Genomic DNA, 20666 nt, shown 5'->3' with positions numbered 1-20666 from the left:
CTCGGATTCGAACAAATTGGTGGGTCCGAGCTACAATGGCGGTGTTCCACCGCTTTTTTCCTCTGATTAATCCTTCTCCCATTCCTTCTCCCTCCAGATCTAGCTTTCCGGGCCCTCCCTTTCTTCCTCCATTCGTCGAAAGGGTTTCAATTTTCGACCTCCAATGGCGGAGAATTTGGTCAAGCTTCAAGCTGCCGTGAAGAATCTCGACCAGATCAGGTAGAAGACGCTGCCTTTTCCGTCCGATCTGGATCTGGATCTGAGGAATTGTTCTTTGATCTGTTGCAGCGAGAGCGAGAAGTCGGGATTCATCAGCCTCGTTTCTCGGTATCTGAGGTACTCTTCTCGAGAAATCTCAGGCATTGGTGCCTTCGAGGATTAGGATTGAATCGTTGATCTTGTCGTGTTCAGCGGAGAAGCGCAGGAAATCGAATGGAGCAAGATCCGGACTCCGACGGAGGAAGTTGTCGTGCCTTACGAGACATTGGCGCCACTTTCAGAAGGTGTTCTTCCGGGTAGATCTCTTTCTTTTTGCTGTTCTTGTTAAAATTTAAGGTTGGGTTGAGTTCTATCAGATCTTGGATCGACGAAAAACCTTCTGGACAAACTCGCCGTCTTGAAGCTCAATGGCGGATTGGGAACGACGATGGGCTGCACCGGTCCAAAGTAGGATTCAAATTCCATTTTTTTCGTTCATGATCTCATGGAAAACAAAATTATAACTTTCTAATTCTCGAATGATCTCTGCAGATCTGTGATAGAAGTTAGAAATGGGCTGACATTTCTTGATCTGATCGTCATTCAAATCGAGGTAACTCTTTTGACTGCCGATTGATCATGTTTTAATCTTTTTTAAATGTTGGATTTCTTTTTACAGTCGTTGAACAACAAGTACGGATGCAACGTTCCTCTGCTGCTGATGAACTCGTTCAACACTCATGACGATACGCTCAAGGCAACAAACAACCTCTAATTGCTCTCTTATCATGAAAAAAATTCGAGATTTTTTTCTTTGCTATAACATTTACATCTGCAGATCGTGGAGAAATACTCGAACTCGAATATCGAGATTCATACATTCAATCAGGTAAATTTAATTGAATATGAACGTTTATTTCACGTCCGTTTTCTATGAAGCTTCTTTAGCGTTGATTTCATATTTTATATGGTCGTTTTTTTTCGAATTTTATTGGATATTCTTTCTTTGCAGAGCCAATATCCTCGTCTGGTGGTTGAAGATTTTGAACCGCTTCCGAGCAAAGGACATGCTGGGAAGGACGGCTGGTGAGTATGATCGTTAATTAACATTATATTATTGGTTGTTCTTATCAACAAGATGTTATTTTTTTAAAATTATTTCTTTTCTTTAATTTAGGTATCCCCCTGGCCATGGCGATGTGTTCCCTTCCCTGTATAACAGCGGGAAGCTGGATGCCTTACTATCTCAGGTTTGCATAAACAGAATACCTAAGATTTTCGTTTATTTTTTTCTTCTGATTTTCTATTTTTTTTCAGGGGAAGGAATATATCTTTGTTGCTAATTCTGACAACTTAGGTGCCATCGTAGACTTGAGTATCCTGTAAACTTTCCGATTTTATTTTATTTCTTTTAAATACTGTCCCCGAGTTTATCCTTGACTGATCTTAAGAAATACTCAACCACTTGGTTAACCACCAGAATGAGTACTGTATGGAGGTATCGCATTTTCGTTTATTTTAAATTCTTACGCATGCATCCTTGTTTTTCTTCTAAGAGAATTCTTCATCAGGTGACCCCAAAAACCTTGGCAGATGTCAAGGGTGGAACCCTAATTTCATATGAAGACCGCGTTCAGGTATACATAAAAACGCATTATCTCTCTAATCGTTAAAGTTAAAATTCATTAATCCGCTAATTAACTTTCTTGCTCCGTTTCAGCTGCTGGAGATTGCCCAAGTTCCCAATGAGCATGTGGGTTCTTGGCTGCTGCTTGTTCATTTTCTTTTGATTAATCAAGAAATTTAAAAAACTTTATGGAATAACTTGAAATATTCAATCCAGGTTGACGAATTCAAGTCCATCGAGAAATTTAAGATCTTCAACACGAACAACTTGTGAGGACTATTCTTCTCTAGATTAGTTTTTTTTAAAAATTCATGCGCGCTTCTTCTGTTGACCTTGATCTTTCCAGGTGGGTCAACCTTCAAGCGGTCAAACGTCTCGTCGAGGCCGATGCACTCAAAATGGAGATCATTCCCAATCCAAAGGTTCAATTTTCCCCTTGAATTGCTCAAAATTTTAATTCTTTTGTTAACATCTGTGTTTTATAGGAAGTCGATGGGATTAAAGTTCTTCAGCTGGAAACAGCTGCCGGTGCTGCAATACGGGTAGCCATGAAATTTCTTTCTCCTTCTTTTTTTCTCTCGAGCGATTTAATTTCATCTGCTTTGTTTATAATTATTTTTTTGAATTTTTCCGTAGTTTTTTGATAACGCGATTGGCATCAACGTTCCACGATCCAGATTTCTCCCAGTCAAGGCCACGTCAGACCTGCTTCTTGTACAGGCAAGTCAAATAGTTTTCTATAGTAGTTCGTTAAATAATTGATTATTTTGTATTTTTAATGATTTTTGAGCGTTGACTCGCAGTCTGACCTGTATGACCTGGCCGATGGTTTTGTGGTGAGGAACAAGAGTAGAGCTAACTTAGAGAACCCCTCCGTTGATCTCGGCCCGGAATTCAAGAAGGTTTACTCCTCTCTCATCCATTTCTCCTCATTTTACTCTCTCTTATCTATTTCTTATCCATTTCTCCTCATTTTACTCTCTCTTATCTATTTCTTATCCATTTCTCCTCATTTTACTCTCTCTTACCTATTTCTTTCCATTTCTCCTCATTTTACTCTCTCTTCTCTATTTCTTATCCATTTCTTCTCATTTTACTCTCTCTCTCTCTTATCTATTTCTTATCCATTTCTCCTCATTTTACTCTCCCATTCTCTTATCTATTTCTTACCCATTTCTCCTCATTTTACTCTCTCTCTCTCTATTATCTATTTCTTATCCATTTCTCCTCATTTTACTCTCTCTCTCTCTCTTATCTGTTTCTTATCCATTTCTCCTCATTTTACTCTCTCTCTCTTATCTATTTCTTATCCATTTCTCCTCATTTTACTCTCTCTCTCTCTCTCTTATCTGTTTCTTATCCATTTCTCCTCATTTTACTCTCTCTCTCTCTTATCTATTTCTTATCCATTTCTCCTCATTTTACTCTCCCACTCTCTTATCTATTTATTACCCATTTCTCCTCTTTTTACTCTCTCTCTCTCTTATCTATTTCTTATCCATTTCTCCTCATTTTACTCTCTCTTATCTATTTCTTATCCATTTCTCTTCATTTTACTCTCCCACTCTCTTATCTATTTCGATCCATTTCTCCTCATTTTAGTCTCTCCCTTATATATTTCATATTCATTTCTCCTCATTTTACTCTCTCTCTCTCTTATCTATTTCTTATCCATTTCTCCTCATTTTACTCTCTCTCTCTCTCTTATCTATTTCTTATCCATCTCTCCTCATTTTACTCTTTCTCTTATCTATTTCTTATCCATTTCTCTTCATTTTACTCTCCCACTCTCTTATCTATTTCGATCCATTTCTCCTCATTTTAGTCTCTCCCTTATATATTTCATATTCATTTCTCCTCATTTTACTCTCTCTCTCTCTCTTATCTATTTCTTATCCATTTCTCCTCATTTTACTTTCTCTCTCATCCTCATCTCGTTTACCTCTCTTCTCATCTCTCTCTCTCTCATCTTCTTCTTAATTCTTTTTGCTTTACTCTCTCTCTCTCTCATCTCCGTTTTTCTCTCCGTTTTATCCATATATCACTATCTTCCTGTGTGCACATCTTCATCTCTCTCTCCTCTCCTTTTTTCACTCTTTTCCTCTGTATCTCTCTCTCATCCTCTTCCACTCGCTTCATACGCATCTGGGCTTCTTTCTTCTGTTTTCTCTATTTTCTCTATTTTCTCTCTCTTCCTGTGTGAATGCCTTTCTCCCACTCTTCCTTGTTTTGCATCTCTCTCTCTTGCTATGTTGACCTCTCTATCTCTATCTCTATCTCTCTCTCCACTCACCTCTGTGTGTGCCTATCTTATCTCATTATGCATATATTTATGTATGTATCTCTCTCTCTTCCCAGGTGGGTGACTTCCTGAGGCGCTTCAAATCGATTCCCAGCATCATCGATCTCGACAGCTTGAAGGTCTCCGGCGACGTCTGGTTCGGTTCCAGTATCGTTCTCAAGGTTAGCTTCGGGATTTCCTCCCAGTCAAACATTCCACGTCAGCTCTCAACCGGTCAACGTCTTTTTTCCCCAAGGGCAAAGTGGTCATTCGCGCCAAACCGGATCTCAAGCTAGAGCTGCCTGACAACGTCACCCTCGAGAACAAGGTGGGACCCACTCTCCGCGATTCCTGACCGTCGATCTCGGCGATCCTGATCGTCTTTCTGTGTAGGAGATCTCTTCCGAGGACGATATCTGAGCGTCCGCCGCACGTGGGAGCGCACGTGCGTCGACCCCGGATTTTATAAATAATCTTGTTTCCGCACGAGGGAAAAGGAAATCGGATTCGTCCACGGAATCTGATTCGTGGGACCGACGCCTAAAGTTCTGGGAGGAATCGATTTCTCGGCCCTACTACCGAACAATACTGATTTTGAAATTTTTGGGTCCTTATAAATTCCAGAAAATGGAGGAGAGAGAACGGAGAGGAGGCGGGAGAAGATGAGAGGAAATAGATGAAGAGACTAGAGAGAGAGATGACAAAGACATGAGGGCATGAGGGGGGTAAAAAGAGAGAGTGAGAAAAGATGTCTGGAGAGAGAAAGGGAAGAGCGAGAAAGAGCTGGAAAAGATGTCTAGACAGAGAAAGCGAAAAAGTATTTAGCAAATAGGAAATGTAGGGGACAGTAAAAGGGTAAAATCTCAAGCCAGATGATTGATGAGAGATATACGGAGTGTAGAATCTGTCTCAAATGGATGGATGGAGAGACATAGAGAGAGATATGGAGAGGGGAATCTCAAAGTCTCAGATGGATGGACAGACAGATATTTTAGAGAGAGATATGGAGAGGGGAGTCTAAAAGTCTCAGATGGATGGATAGAAGATATTTTAGAGAGAGATACTAAGAGGGGAATCTCAAAGTCTCAGATGGATGGGTAGAAAGATATTTTAGAGAGAGATATGGAGAGCGGAGTCTCAAAGTCTCAGATGGATGAGAGACGGATATTTTAGAGAGATATATGTGGAGAGTGGAATCTCAAAGTCACAGATGGATATTTTAGAGAGACATATGTGGAGAGTGGAATCTCAAAGTCATAGATGGATGATATACATATATTTTAAAGAGAGAGATATGTGGAGAGTGGAATCTCAAAATCACAGATGGATAAGAAATGGATATTTGAGAGAGAGAGATGTGGAATCCCAAAGTCACAGATGGATATTTTAGAGAGAGATAAATGGAGAGTGGATTCTCAAAGATACAGATGGATGAGAAACAGATATATTAGAGAGAGAGATAAGTGGAGAGTGGAATCTCAAAGACAAAGATGGATGAGAGACAGATATTTTAGAGAGAGAGATAAGTGGAGAGTGGAATCTCAAAGACACAGATGGATGAGAGACAGATATTCTAGAGAGAGAGATAAGTGGAGAGTGGAATCTCAAAGACAAAGATGGATGAGAGACAGATATTTTAGAGAGAGAGATAAGTGGAGAGTGGAATCTCAAAGACACAGATGGATGAGAGACAGATACTTTAGAGAGAGAGATAAGTGGAGAGTGGAATCTCAAAGACACAGATGGATGAGAGACATATTTTAGAGAGAGAGATATGTGGATAGTGAAATCTAGAAGTCTCAGATGGATGAGAGATATATATAGAAAGTGCAAACGATCTCTGATGGTTAGTTGTACAGGATGGTAGGAGAGAGGAAAGGAAAGAGAGATAGAGAGATGGTGGGAGAGAGAGGACAAGAGTCCAAGAGGCTAGAAAGAGAAGAATCATTCAGTTGATTAGAGAGGATAAGTGGGGTAGAAAGAGAAAGAGAAGAGAGAAGTAGAGAGAGAAAGAGACGTCTCTGAGAGGGTTTGCACAGTCGGCGCGACTCTTTAAACCGACAGTACTGCAGGCTGCCACGTCGACGTCGACTGGTCTTGTCCACATTCGCGGGCCCCACATAGCTTGACAATAACACCGCCTTTTTCCATTTTACATTAATTTAATTAATTTTAAACCCACTCTGTTTGAAATTTGAATCCACAGCAGGCCGCCCCAAGGGCAAAAATATCACCGTTTTGCCACTGCTCTTGAAATAGACTGAACCTCGATCAGTGGCTCAAGCGAAATACAGTTGTTAAACAAGGATAGATATGTACTTTGGCTCTTCCGTACAGGGTTTTTGCGGGTTTTTCTTTGGTTAGGTTTTTGCCAGTCTTATTCAGTCTCGCCCTGCGCTCTTCGTTCTTCGTTCATCTTCTGTCAGCTGGTTCTGGATGCTCGAAAAGGTTCGATCTTGACGTGGCTAGTGAACCGATGATCTTCGCGGAGGTCTGTTCTTTGCGATTGATCGAGGTGAGTGTGTTTTTTTTCTGCGGAAAATCTTGACCATTTTTGTTCTTCGATTTGTTGGAGGTTTGAAGATCGCGGAACTGGAACTGATAGTGTGAGTTGAAAATAGGTTCTTTGAAGGCGTCCTAGTGTAGGACGAGATGTCTTATCAGAGAAGGGGGAGTGATCCCCCTTCCCAGAGGAAGATTCAGCGGACGCAGACGGCGGGGAATCTTGGGGAATCGATCGTTGATAGTGAGCTTGTGCCGTCCTCACTCTCAGAGATCGCTACTATTCTCAGAGTCGCCAACGATGTGGAATCCAGCAATCCGCGTGTCGCCTACTTGTGTGAGTGCATATTCGGGATCCTATTATGTTGATTCCTTCCCCATCTTATGCTTTGCGCTGACTGATTTCTTGGTTGTGGGTGGTCAGTTTTGCTGCTCATGACTTCAACGTCTCTCTCTCGATCAGAATCCAAATTAGGAAATGTTTTTTTACTCTCACCCGGTATAATTTGTAGTCTTTCATGTTGTTAATCAGAACAAGGAAATGAATAACCTGCTCCTGAAAGTATGTTATAATTTGTAGTCTTTCATGTTGTTCATGTTGTTAGAACATTACTCCTGTAAGTATCAGCGTGTTAGATTTGTTCGTTTATCTGTTTTCTTATATTGGATGTTCCGAGAAAACTACGAGGCTGCAATTGGTTCTAAGCGTTGAATGTCAAGTTGCTTTCATCTTGGAAACCAACTAGTTTTCTCTTATCTTTGCGTCTTTTTTTCCGAGCTAAGACTGTAGAAGATTTATCTAATAACATTATTTTCATTGTTAGACTAGAAATATTTCCTTGCCTATTCTGACCCTTTTCTTTCTAAACTAGGTCGGTTTTATGCTTTTGAAAAGGCCCATAAATTAGATCCAACATCTAGCGGACGTGGTGTTCGCCAATTCAAGACCGCCCTTTTGCAACGGCTGGAAAAGGTAGTCTTTCTAACCAACCGATTCATGTGTCTGACAGGACGAGTTGTTCTCGACTCTGGCAGTTTGGATGCAAATTAATGGCACTTTTGTTTTCGGAAGTTAGGTTACTGTCTTTATCACTTATCACAATAGTTTAATTTATCTCAAAGATCAAATATTGAGGCATCTTCCACATAGAATTTCTCACCCTTTGAACAATATGCGTATATATTTAATGGCTTGCTATTATGTCCTTTGGGGTCCGTAATTTTACATGGGAATGGCCATCTATGTAATGTCCCGGCTTTGGAGGATTCAGCGGTGTACTTCGCGCCTGTACTTCTCCTACTTGGAGAGACGTTTCATTCCGATTAGGATTAGTTTCCTTCTATTTACATTTAAATGTTTAGTCTCAAGTCGTTCGTTCTGTGAAATACGCTTCATTGAAATATGATTGCAGTTAATTCGCATTAGAAGTTCTTTGTTTGACCAAAATTCAATAAATATATCTGTATCCTCCTGTAAGTGCTTTCTTTTCTGTAATTGGATTTTTCGCCTGCTGTGCTGGGTTGACAAGGGAGGAAATCTAGATGCGAAATTTCGTATCGACACATCCAAAGGATATGATGTTGGAGTTTTCAGATCCTCATGTCAGGGTTCGGCATTCGGGATTCTCAGTGGGCTAATGGATTTCTTATGTTTTTTCTGCTTTCGACGTCCTAAAAACTTAATGGCTTCTGTAAGCCTAGTTGCAACTTTGTGAAATCATAAAACACCTTGGTATGCTTTTTTTTGCTGTTAAGTCATGTCCATGGATGGCATATATGAAGGCAATACCAGTAGAGGGAGGATTATAATTGAATCCTTTTGGCCAGGAAAATGAGCCAACGTTGAGAGAAAGAGTAAAGCAGAGTGATGCTCGAGAAATTCGCACGTTCTACTACAACTACTACAAGAAGTATATTCAAGCGCTTCAGAATGCAGCGGATAAGGCAGATCGGTTAGTCAATTGATGCATGTGTTTTTAATTCTTCTTCTTTACAATCCTTTCCTTTCTTCTAATTCGTAAAACATCAGGGCTCAACTCACAAAAGCATACCAGACAGCGACAGTACTGTTTGATGTGTTAAAGGCTCTCAGTTCGACTCAGTATGTTGACGCTGAGGTAGATTGCTGGACTTTTTATTGTCACATATTATTTAGTATCTTTTAGCACAATGTTTTTTATGCATTTTTCCATTTGTGATTATTTTATTCTTACCGGAAGGTCATCTGTCATTTTAGATTTCCGAGATGCACAGCAAGGTCGAAGAGAAGACTAAACTTTATGTATCATACAACATTCTCCCTCTCGATCCAGACAGTTCAAATCAAACAATTATGCAGCATCCTGAGGTTTGCGTCAATCCAAAATTTCATTAATTTTTTAATACGATTAAGCTCTTAGATTTATGTCCGAAACTCTCTCAGATTCAAGCAGCAGTATTTGCGCTTCGTAACACAAGGGGACTACCCTGGCCTAAAGACCACGTTAAAAAGGTTGATGAGGATATTCTTGATTGGCTTCAAGCGATGTTTGGATTTCAGGTATTCCAGATCATTTAATGTTTTTTTTCGATTTAATAATTTATTTTTCTTCTTTTCTAATAATTGGATCTCGTGATTTTGTACAGATAGACAGTGTAGCCAATCAAAGAGAGCATTTGATTTTATTACTTGCCAATGTGCACATTCGGCTGCAGAAATCTGATCAACAGTCAAAGCCGAAGGTTTATTTTGTTCATTACTTTTATTAGGATTTCTCTTGATTCATGTCACCGAATGAGAACCGTTTTTGCAGCTTGATGAGCAGGCAATAGACTACATTATGAAGAAGTTGTTTAAAAACTACAAGAAATGGTGCAAATACTTAGGTCGTAAGAGTAGCCTTTGGTATGTCCTAAAATCTATCTTATTGTGTTATCTTCTTTCTATATGGTTCTTTCTTATGAATTAATGAACTTCAAGGCCTCATTGAATTGCTGCATAATGAGTTGTCCGCTGCCTTATTTCTTTTACATATTTCACCGAAATGTAGGTTGCCCACAATTCAACAGGAAGTGCAGCAAAGGAAGTTATTGTACATGGGTCTGTACCTTCTCATTTGGGGTGAGGCAGCCAACTTACGGTTTATGCCAGAGTGCCTTTGCTACATTTATCATCATGTAAGTTTATCAAACGAAGTTTCTTCACATTAAGGGAAATGATCATATATCACCTGACCGTTTTAGGTGTTTCTTGAATTCAGAATGTAATTATGTAATTCATGTTTTCTGATATTTCCGTTGACAGTCCATGCTACGTATGCATTTGCTGATGTTCTTTTTTTGAGAGCTTTTCACTGGCTGGATTTTCCTTCCAGTTTGTTTAGTTGATTGACTTTCTGTTTTGTCGACTCTCGTCATTGGTGGTGATGGCTTTTGTTTCTCATTTTTTCTGGGATTTTATTTTTAAATGATTTTTGGCGGATTATTTTGTCACTCTCAGATGTAATTCCACCTAGTAACTATGTTTTCTTTCATCGTATAGATGGCTTTTGAACTCTATGGCATGCTTGCTGGAAATGTTAGTCCATTGACGGGTGAGAATGTGAAGCCTGCGTACGGAGGGGATGAGGAAGCCTTTCTGAAGAAAGTGGTTACTCCTATTTATCAGACAATTGCAAAGGTTTATTTCTCGGGTTCTGATTCATGTTTATTAGCATGGTGTTCATGATTCTTTCATACTTAGCGTTTGGTTTTCTTTATGATTCAGGAAGCTGAGCGAGGAAAAAGGGAAAAGTCCAAGCATTCACAGTGGAGGAATTATGATGACTTGAATGAGTACTTCTGGTACCAGAAGCTACCTTCTGTGTAGTATCTGTATTATCTTCAATGACTAGAGTGGTATGAATCATGTATTGTTTGATCATTTTAGGTCCGTGGATTGTTTCCGCCTGGGATGGCCCATGCGTGCGGAGGCTGACTTTTTCTGCAAGCCATCAAATAATGAGAGAGTCGGAGTAAGTTTTCCTTTGCTCTAATTCATGAATATATTTAATTGATTATTATATTTTAGATTTTATGTTTTTTTGAAGAAATTTTAGATTTTATGTTTATTTGACGCTTGATAGTATTTGGTATTGTGAGAGAACGTGGTGTTATATTCTGTTAAGTTTTGCTGCTTGAATGATTTTATTGTTTATGCGAATGTAAGATCTCATCTGAGTGTATCACAGCGAGTGGACTGTACATTCTTGGATAAATTTTGGATGATCCGCAAACAAATGTTCTGTCCTATAGACATTCTCACTTTGATGCAACCTTTTTTTATTTTTCAGGAGAGCAAGTCTTCAAATAATAGCTGGATTGGGAAGATCAATTTTGTCGAAATACGGTCCTTCTGGCACGTTTTTAGGAGCTTCGATCGAATGTGGAGCTTTTTCATCTTGGCATTGCAGGTAATTAGTCATTGTAAAACATGGTCTTTTGCTAGAACTTTTGTCCCCTGTTGAAAAATTGCTTATTGTTTCCCCAAAGGCCATGGTCATCCTTGCTTGGAATGGTGGAGCACTCAGCGACTTGTTTAATGGCATTGTTTTTAAGAGAATATTAAGTATTTTTATCACGGCATCTATTCTCAAGCTTGCACAAGGTACTTACTTTTTTGGGCATTCCGCAATATTATATTTCATTAGTAAATTTTTATTAGATTCAGACTGGGGTGTTTTACAATCACCCTGATGTGATACCCTGACTTCATACTTTGTTGAGACTCCCATAATTGTCGCGAAAAAGAAATTTCTTGATCTTATCCACTCTATTCTGGTAAATTGAAAATAATCTGTTTTAATTTCATTTCTTCTCTCCAACTCATTGCTCTTGTGATGAGAAGATCATGTGTCATTTGTATAACCGGTTATGATTGATCTGTCAGTTTTCCTTTGATGTATTTTTGCCTCCATGATTATTTTCATTCTATATTTTGATATCTCTCCGAGGTATTTTAGTTTGTTATTCATTTTTTCTGTTAATGTAAAATTATAATCACATTGCACGATAGTTCAACTTATGCGTGTGATGATATTTCAGCTGTTCTCGATGTTATTCTGAGCTGGAAGGCCAGGCAAAGCATGTCTTTCCCAGTTAAACTAAGATACATTCTAAAAGTTATTGCGGCGGCTGCATGGGTTCTTATTCTACCCATAACTTATGCCTACTCTTGGGAAAATCCGTCTGGGCTTGTGCGGACAATAAAATCTTGGGTTGGGGATGGCCAACACCGACCCTCGTTATATATTTTGAGTGTGGTTATTTATTTATCTCCCAATATGCTCGCAGCACTGCTGTTTCTCTTCCCCTTCATCAGGCGATTCCTTGAACGATCTAATTACAGGATTGTAATGGTAGTGATGTGGTGGTCACAGGTATGCGTTGAATGGAAACGAGTTCCTTCTCTGGTTAAACTTCGTTTATATGACAGCCTTGTGAGGTAATTGAAATGTGGGTTTCTGCAGCCTCGGCTTTTTGTTGGCAGAGGGATGCATGAGAGTGCTTTTTCACTTTTCAAGTAAGTATAGAACTTAAAAGTGCAACAGTACTTCCAATTCGTTTCTGTTCTAAAGGAAGTTCTATTTACTGGATCGTTGGATTTTTCTTCTGTTTGGATCGCCAGGTACTCGCTGTTCTGGGTGCTGTTACTCGTGACAAAGATTGTGTTCAGTTATTATATTGAGGTGCTTGATATATACATGTTTATTCAGTTTGGATGTTGTTACTCTATGGACCAAACGACTTAATATAATAAGTTCTTGGCCGACGCAGATAAAGCCACTTGTGGGTCCAACAAAAGACATAATGAAGTATCCTATTAGAACCTATCAGTGGCACGAGTTCTTTCCTCGGGGTATTATTTTTGCACCTAAACTTAGTTTTCATTTGCAAAAATTTTTACACCCTGTCTATTGTCTCTCAGCCAAGAATAACATTGGCGTTGTGATTGTCTTATGGGCACCTATTATTCTGGTAGGAACATCGATTACATAAACAATCTTTTTTTCCTATGAAAAAAATTAATGAAGTTTTCATCCTAATTTTTCTGGTGTTCAGGTCTATTTCATGGACACTCAGATTTGGTACGCCATTTTTTCAACTTTGCTGGGTGGTTTTTACGGAGCTTGCCGGCGCCTTGGAGAGGTTTCACTTTGTTTACTTACATCCGTATTTTTCATTATAATTCTTCAAAGAGTTCCTCTCTAATCATACAGAATCGCCGTATCCTCAAAATACATTGTATGCTTTCTTCTAACAGTTGCCAATTTTGTAGTTTATCTAGTTTGAAAAGTGATGTTTATCTAGTTTGATTCTTCATAGTGATGTTTACGAATAAAACTATGGGTTAACGGCATTAGGAAATATGTTTTTTTGTTATCCAGCTCCTACTCGTCATGATTCTTTAGATATTTTGTGTTTTTTTTTTTGAAAGAATAGATATTTTGTGTTATTTAATCCGTTTTCCTTGTTTTCAACCTTATTCTAGATCCGGACTTTGGGACTGTTGCGATCACGTTTTCATTCACTTCCTGCAAAGTTCAACGAACGGTTAGTGGCGGCTGATCCATCCAAGATAAGGATGAGGCGTGGCCTAAAGGCAACTTTATCCCGCACTTTTTCCAAGGTACAATATACATCGTAATAATGTCTGATTCACGAAATTTTATTTCCCCTCGTATATCTCATGTTTTTGGATGCTAACTCTTTTTCCAGATTCCCGAAGGTAACAAAAAGACTAATGCCAAATTCGCCCAACTATGGAATAAAATAATATCTAGTCTACGGAATGAAGATTTGATTGACGACCGGTAAGTACTCTCTTTTACTGTAGTTTCATGTGTTAACTAACTGATTTTCTTGTAATTTTTTGTCTTAATCATCCAGCGAGAGAGACTTGTTGCTTGTCCCCTACTGGGCAGATGATTTAGGACTAATTCAGTGGCCGCCTTTCTTACTTGCGAGCAAGGTGCGTGGTTGTTCATTATATCGATTGAAGAAATAAAATGAGAAAAAAGAAAGGGCATTTAGAGGAAATTGTATCATAAATGATGTAAACATGTAAATGGATGTTGACAGATTTTGAAATCAAACATGAAGTATATTTTGAGGAATATTAATTCTGAAGTTAGAAAATTTGTTTGAACATTTTGATGTCAATCGATCTTCTTTTTTGATTAGATTCCCATCGCAATTGATATGACGAAAGACAGCAGCGGCAAAGAAGCTGAACTTAGGAGGAGAATTCTCGCGGATGACTACATGCTACATGCAGTCCGAGAATGCTATGAGTCGTTTAAACTTATTATTAAGCACATGGTTTTGGGTGAGCGGGAGAAAGAGTGAGCGCTACCTCTTAACATTGCCTTCTTTGTTTAAAGACTATTTTTTGGTTTAACGGATCTCCACCTTGCAGAACTATAACTCAAATATTTGGTATAGTTGACGACCATTTAAACAAGGACACTGTCTCCAAGTTGAACTTGTGTGCCCTTCACACACTCTATGAGAAATTCGTTGATCTTACCAAGCTTCTGGTTCGTCTTTTTCTCGTTTTATGGTTTAAATCAATGTCTTTCGTTTTATCTTGATTTGTTCGATGTGGCTGCAGTTGAAGAATGATGCTGAAGACAAGGACCAGGTCGTCTTACTCTTCCAGGACATGCTCGAGGTGGCTGCAAAGGATATTTTGGAGGATGAGCTTTCTAGGTTAGAGTTAGCGATTAACTTTTATAAAGCCTCTTGAGTTCGGATATTGTTATAATTAGTTGCTTCAATGATTACATTTATTATCAGTATTTCTGATTCGTATCACGGGGAAACTTACGTGACGGAGGATGTTGCGGAACTGTCGAAGGGACAGCTATTTGCGTTTCAAAAATCACTAAAATTTCCGCTGGAGCATTCTGAAGCCTGGACAGAGAAGGTAAGTATTCATTTCTGAAGTTTGCTCGTCTTTTCTTATAGGTTCTCTCCTGATCCATTATTGGTTTGTTTATCTAATCAGATAAAGAGAATACACTTGTTGCTTACGGTCAAGGAATCTGCGATGGATGTGCCCACCAATTTGGAAGCAAGACGAAGAATTACGTTCTTCGCCAACTCTTTGTTCATGGATATGCCAGAGGCTCCTGAAGTTCGGAAGATGATCTCATTCTCGTAAGCACATCCCCTGGACTTTTACATTGATGCTCTAGTTCTCACAAATTTATGTATCGTTCCTGTTTTATGGGCAAACTCCTGTAATTCGGTTTCTTTTGGATCTTTAGCTTCTGCTTTCTCATTTTAGGGTTCTTACTCCATACTACGAAGAAGAGGTCCTTTTCTCGTCAGCTAATCTTGAGGAACGCAATGAAGATGGTGTCTCAATCCTTTTCTATTTACAGAAAATCTATCCAGGTGCGGAATCTCATTTCTTCACTTATTAATTATAATTTTAGGTGCTAAAGTACTTCCTGTTTAGACGAATGGAATAATTTTCTCGAACGAGTGGATTGCAAATCAGAAGAGGAACTTCGAAATAGGGATGAACTGGCAGAAAAGCTTCGTCTCTGGGCTTCCTACAGGGGGCAGACCTTGACAAGAACAGGTAAGCTTTTTCTTATTGCTTTACTGCACTGCCCTCCTCGTAATATCATGTTTTAATTGTATAATTCATCTGTGCGCTATCAAACCTCCAGTCAGAGGCATGATGTACTACAAGGAGGCGTTGGAACTGCAAGCGTTTCTGGATCGTGCAAATGATAGAGGTCTGACGATTGAATATCTCTTTTATTTAATGGAAATAAAAAATAGGTGATTTATTACTATTCCAATGGATAATTATTTTCCTGGTCATTTTTTTTCTCTGCAGATCTTGCAGATGGTTTCAAGGCCATAGAAATGCGTTCCGAAGATGGGTTGAAGGATGGAAGATCACTGCTGCGTGAGTGTCAGACGATTGCTGATATGAAATTCACTTACGTTGTTTCCTGCCAGAATTTTGGGATTGACAAGCGAAAGGGTGATCCCCGGGCTCAGGATATTTTAAAACTGATGTCGAGGTACAGTTATATCATTTTTATTTAGTTTATGTTTTAAAACGACGTTTATTTTTTGATATAATGTCACTGAAGATTTTTAAAACTCATGCCGAGGTTCTGTTATACAGATTTTTAGTCACGTACAGTTGGAATTTAGGGAAGATTTAGTGGCGTTTGGAACTCAAAAGATTTATTTTTAGGTACCCATCTCTGCGTGTAGCATATATTGACGAAGTGGAGGTACCAATGGCGGGTCAATCAAACAAAGTGAATGAAAAAGTGTATTATTCGACTTTAACAAAAGCTGCTCCGGCAAAACCTGGTGATACGGGAGATGCAGTTCAAAATCTTGATGAGGTAATTTTTAACAAAATCTATTTCATAGTTCAAAAAAAAACCAAAATCTGTTTCACTCTTTTATAGGAGAAGAAATACGTTTAATTTAACAAATTTCTGGTTTTTATTTATCGTCCAGGTTATATATCGTGTAAAGCTACCTGGTCCCGCCATATTAGGGGAAGGGAAGCCAGAAAATCAGAACCATGCTATCATTTTTACACGTGGTGAAGGACTCCAGGCGATTGACATGAATCAGGTAATGTCTTCTAATAAGTTCCTCTGTCAATCGTTTTCAAGATCAAATGTCTCAGATTGCACAACGTACTAATTTTTTTAATATTAGTTATAGAGTTTTTAAGTTTTTGACTTTCTAGGATAACTATATGGAGGAAGCTTTCAAGATGCGAAATTTGCTTCAAGAATTCCTTCACAAGAACAATGATGTCAGGCCCCCTTCGATTCTCGGTGTTCGTGAGCATATATTTACTGGAAGGTATGATGATGTAGCGGTTTGAAAGTTTTTATGAGGTCAAGTTAAACTTAACAATTGAATGGTGCTTGATTTTTTCAGTGTGTCGTCGCTGGCATGGTTCATGTCAAACCAGGAGACCAGTTTTGTGACTATTGGCCAGCGGTTGCTTGCAAACCCTTTGAAGTGAGTTTTATCAATAGTTTCTTGGTATTTCAGTTTCTTGGTAGTTCAGTTTCTTGGTATTTCATCTTCAAATACAAAACGAATAATGTTAGCTTCACTTTTCTACCCTAGGAAGGAAAACTGATTCAAATTTTGCACGTTTGATATTTCTTTTTCAGTTACTTCTCCCTCTAGTTAAACTGAAAAGACGGTTGTTGTGCTTATTTACCTCTTGCAGAGTTCGATTTCACTATGGTCACCCGGATGTGTTTGATAGATTATTCCACCTCACTAGAGGTGGTATAAGTAAAGCTTCAAGAATTATCAACCTGAGCGAGGACATATTTGCCGGCAAGTTATCACTTTCAGTCTCCCATTCTTTATATCTCTCGAACTCTCTTTCTCTCCGTCTCTATCTCTTGCTCTCACCTGAGGTATATGGCTCAACATTTCAGGTTTCAACTCAACCTTGCGTGAAGGAAACGTCACTCACCATGAATACATGCAAGTGGGAAAGGGGAGAGATGTGGGACTTAACCAGATCTCCCTTTTTGAGGCCAAAATTGCAAATGGCAACGGCGAGCAAACTCTCAGTCGGGACATATACCGTCTCGGCCACCGCTTTGACTTCTTCCGTATGCTGTCCTGTTACTTCACCACTGTCGGATTCTACTTCAGCACCCTGGTAAACCCATAATACGAAAAAAGGAAAAAGAAAAGCATAAATCCCTTGCCCCCCATTATTTACTTCGTCTTGTTTTTTTTTTCAGATCACTGTGCTTACGGTGTATGTATTTCTCTACGGTCGGCTCTACCTCGTCCTCAGTGGTCTGGAAGAAGGTTTGGCCACCGGCCGGAAATTCATTCATAACGAGCCACTCCAAGTTGCCCTCGCTTCTCAGTCATTTGTGCAGCTTGGACTTCTCATGGCCCTGCCTATGATGATGGAGATTGGCCTCGAGAAAGGTTTTCGTACGGCCCTCAGCGAGTTTGTGCTCATGCAGCTCCAGCTTGCTTCAGTCTTCTTCACCTTCTCCCTCGGCACGAAGACTCATTACTATGGAAGAACTCTCCTCCATGGTGGTGCTGAGTACCGAGCGACAGGCCGTGGATTTGTTGTGTTCCACGCCAAGTTTGCTGATAACTACCGGTTCTACTCCCGCAGCCACTTTGTCAAAGGCCTGGAATTGATGATTTTGCTGATTGTGTACGAGATATTCGGGCAGTCGTACAAGAGCTCTGCTGCATACATATTCATCACTGTTTCCATGTGGTTCATGGTGGGCACGTGGCTGTTTGCCCCATTCCTGTTCAATCCTTCTGGTTTCGAGTGGCAGAAGATTGTGGAAGATTGGACCGATTGGAATAAGTGGATCAGCAACCGCGGAGGGATCGGTGTGCCACCAGAGAAGAGCTGGGAATCATGGTGGGAGAAGGAACAGGAGCATTTGAAGTATTCCAGGAAGAGTGGGAGGCTCGTCGAAGCTATCCTTGCCTTGAGATTCTTCATCTACCAGTACGGTCTAGTCTACCATCTAAATATGACTAAGAAGACCAATAACAGCGTTCTGGTGAGTGTTTCTGATATGATCCCCGTATTATCTAGGGTTTTTTGTCCTCTTTGTCCAAGGCATTTTAGTGATTTCCCTTAACAAGTAAACAAAGACTGAAGTGGAAGTTCATCTTGACGTCTATTCTGCTGAGCTCTTCTCTCATTTCATTCTTTTTTTATTGGTTCCAACTTTTCCTTGTTTCTCTTTTTTCTAATTCTTTTTTGACAGGTTTACGCAGTTTCCTGGCTTGCAATCATCGTGATGCTCGGCGTGATGAAGGTGAAAAACCATCCTCTTACTCCATTGATGTTGAATGTTACTCGGTTTATTTTCGCTGACTAAAAGTTGGGTGTCTTGACAGACGATTTCAGTTGGGAGGATGAAGTTCAGCGCTGACCATCAGCTGGCCTTCCGGTTGATCAAGGGGCTGATCTTCCTGACCTTCTTGTCTATCCTCATCATCCTCATCACCGTTGCTGACATGACCCTGCAAGACATGGTCGTATGCATCCTCGCCTTCATGCCCACAGGCTGGGGCCTCATCCTGGTCTGTATTTCCTATCAATCGTGTCTTTATTTTCTCCCTCTATTAGCTTTCGGGCCTTGCTTGGCATGCACCGTCGTTACTTGACAAGATGTCTATGGGCAAGGGTTAAGGATGACGATAGGATGAATAATGTGAATGACGACGAGGACGATGATGTTGAATCCTCATTGTTATTTTTCAACCAAGAGCTATCGTTTTTACCTTTACCCATTGGTTGGTGATGAATTCTCATCATCATCCGGTTTCCACGAGCAGTCTATCTTTCCCGTTGTCATCATCCTTTATTTAAGTTCCCATAGAGTAATTGCTTGACGTAGACTTAGATTTGGCGTCAAAGATGGCCATGGACAATGACAATGTGGAATCATCACTGTTATGTGGTTCTGAAAAGTTATCATCATGGTCACTGTCATTGGTTGATGATGAAATGTCATCGTCATCATCATCCAGTTTCTCAGAGCCGTCGTCCTCTCCATTATCCAGCATTTCCAAGCTAAGATATAAGAGAGAGCATTGAATCATGCCATCATCGTCATCATCATCACCATCCATCTGTAAATTCATCATCATCATTATTCCATGACGAACTCATCATGCACCCATCATGAATATTTCCTTATTGGCCTACCTCAACATCACCATCAACATGATCCATGTCAATATATCCTCCTCTTTGGGGCCTTCCGGGCCTATTTATAACTGTTGAATGACAATATCCTGCTTAAAGATAAATAGTATTGCCCTTGCGATCAGCTTTAGCTTTCAACACAGTTATCCAGCATTTCCAAGCTAAGATATAAGAAAGAGCATTGAATCATGTCATCATCGTCATCATCATCACCATCCATCTGTGAATTCATCATGAATATTTCCTTATTGACCTAACCTCAACATCACCATCAACATGATCCATGTCAATATATCCTGTTGAATTACGGGCCTATTTATAATTGTTGAATTACGATATCCTGCTTAAAGATAAAATAGTATTGCCCTTGCGATCAGCTTTAGCTTTCAGCACAGTTGGTACGCGCTTGAATCGAACAACAACACCAAGATAAAAAAAAATTAATAAAAAATGTATGAACTTGCATTTGTGCAGATAGCGCAGGCCATAAAGCCATTCCTCTACAGAACGGGGCTGTGGGGGTTTGTGCAGGCGCTGGCCCGGGCCTTCGAGATTGTGATGGGTTTGCTGTTGTTCACTCCTATCGCCGTGCTCGCGTGGTTCCCCTTCGTCTCCGAGTTCCAGACACGCATGCTCTTCAACCAGGCCTTCAGCAGGGGTCTTCAAATCTCCCGTATTCTTGGAGGCCACAGAAAGGACAGATCATCACGCCACAAAGATAAGTAGTATCCTTTCCTTCTCTATTGATAGATATGGTTTGTATGAACTACGGTTGGGTGGCGGTGATTGCCGACGATGTTGGCCTCGGCCTTGGTATGTATCATTGGACTGACATTTCTTAGTGATTTAGATTATCTGCTGGCTGATTTTTTGCGTGGCTTTGGGTTTCAGTTTTAATTAATGTCCCAATTAATGTTCAATTTCAGTTTTAATTCGCCCCGGATCGGTGGGGCCCACTGATCGTATTAACCTCATTAAGCTTTTATTTTATTTTATTTTATTTCTTTGGTTTGAGCTTGATTTGTTGTAATTAATCATTCCGGGCCATCAGAGCTCTAAATTATACTCATTAGTCAACGTTTGTTAGGTAATCTCGTCAGCTCATGTTTTATTTATTTCTCTGGTTTCTGTCTCTGGTGAGCTTGTTGTCTTGCAATTAATCCTTTTGGGCCATCAGCTCTCCAAAACTATAATCATTGATTAGAGCTTATTAGGTATCTCATGAGCTCATCAAATGGTTATATTAATGATGTTGATATAAGTTAAAAAGTTTTGCGGTCTCGGTATTCGTATGTATCATAAAGGCTGATATTTCT

The 20666-nt window shown here is 39.6% G+C and overlaps 2 protein-coding genes across 2 annotated transcripts; both read left to right on the top strand.

Annotated features, from left to right (window-relative positions):
* LOC144710178 (UTP--glucose-1-phosphate uridylyltransferase) lies at positions 1-4724 on the top strand. The gene is made up of 22 exons (XM_078583868.1): positions 1-19; positions 98-219; positions 289-336; positions 412-503; positions 576-666; positions 751-811; positions 878-955; positions 1037-1087; positions 1211-1284; positions 1376-1448; positions 1516-1573; positions 1650-1696; positions 1770-1835; positions 1919-1951; positions 2042-2094; positions 2172-2247; positions 2311-2367; positions 2462-2545; positions 2629-2727; positions 4184-4288; positions 4363-4434; positions 4500-4724. The coding sequence occupies exons 2-22, from the start codon at positions 164-166 to the stop codon at positions 4524-4526; spliced, it is 1401 nt and encodes a 466-aa protein (XP_078439994.1). The 5' UTR covers positions 1-19; positions 98-163; the 3' UTR covers positions 4527-4724.
* A 1760-nt stretch (positions 4725-6484) lies between these two features.
* Positions 6485-20216, top strand: LOC144710491 (callose synthase 3-like). Its single transcript, XM_078584292.1, has 43 exons — positions 6485-6621; positions 6728-6945; positions 7481-7581; positions 8436-8560; positions 8638-8725; positions 8845-8955; positions 9031-9147; positions 9234-9329; positions 9401-9492; positions 9638-9764; positions 10129-10266; positions 10354-10430; positions 10516-10600; positions 10919-11038; positions 11118-11232; positions 11670-12004; positions 12095-12147; positions 12253-12313; positions 12402-12483; positions 12553-12602; positions 12687-12773; positions 13117-13254; positions 13344-13438; positions 13515-13596; positions 13809-13969; positions 14044-14164; positions 14239-14336; positions 14424-14553; positions 14635-14786; positions 14917-15026; positions 15091-15216; positions 15308-15376; positions 15481-15670; positions 15850-16006; positions 16125-16244; positions 16363-16481; positions 16560-16643; positions 16861-16973; positions 17078-17307; positions 17393-18193; positions 18404-18454; positions 18537-18722; positions 19825-20216. The coding sequence occupies exons 2-43, from the start codon at positions 6759-6761 to the stop codon at positions 20074-20076; spliced, it is 5832 nt and encodes a 1943-aa protein (XP_078440418.1). The 5' UTR covers positions 6485-6621; positions 6728-6758; the 3' UTR covers positions 20077-20216.
* The last annotated feature ends 450 nt before the right edge of the window (positions 20217-20666 follow it).

Source organism: Wolffia australiana, chromosome 12 (assembly GCF_029677425.1).
Source record: "Wolffia australiana isolate 7733 chromosome 12, ASM2967742v1".
In the NCBI taxonomy this organism is placed as follows: Eukaryota; Viridiplantae; Streptophyta; class Magnoliopsida; order Alismatales; family Araceae; genus Wolffia; species Wolffia australiana.
This window is presented reverse-complemented; position numbering and strand designations above follow the sequence as displayed.

Coding starts and splice junctions, on each gene's coding strand:
- LOC144710178 (XM_078583868.1), top strand. CDS start 164: ATGGCGGAGAATTTGGTCAAGCTTCAAGCTGCCGTGAAGAATCTCGAC. Junction 337..411: donor CTCGTTTCTCGGTATCTGAG/GTACTCTTCTCG, acceptor TGTCGTGTTCAG/CGGAGAAGCGCAGGAAATCG. Junction 1,285..1,375: donor CATGCTGGGAAGGACGGCTG/GTGAGTATGATC, acceptor TCTTTAATTTAG/GTATCCCCCTGGCCATGGCG.
- LOC144710491 (XM_078584292.1), top strand. CDS start 6,759: ATGTCTTATCAGAGAAGGGGGAGTGATCCCCCTTCCCAGAGGAAGATT. Junction 9,148..9,233: donor AAGCGATGTTTGGATTTCAG/GTATTCCAGATC, acceptor GATTTTGTACAG/ATAGACAGTGTAGCCAATCA. Junction 14,337..14,423: donor TTGGAGGATGAGCTTTCTAG/GTTAGAGTTAGC, acceptor ATTTATTATCAG/TATTTCTGATTCGTATCACG.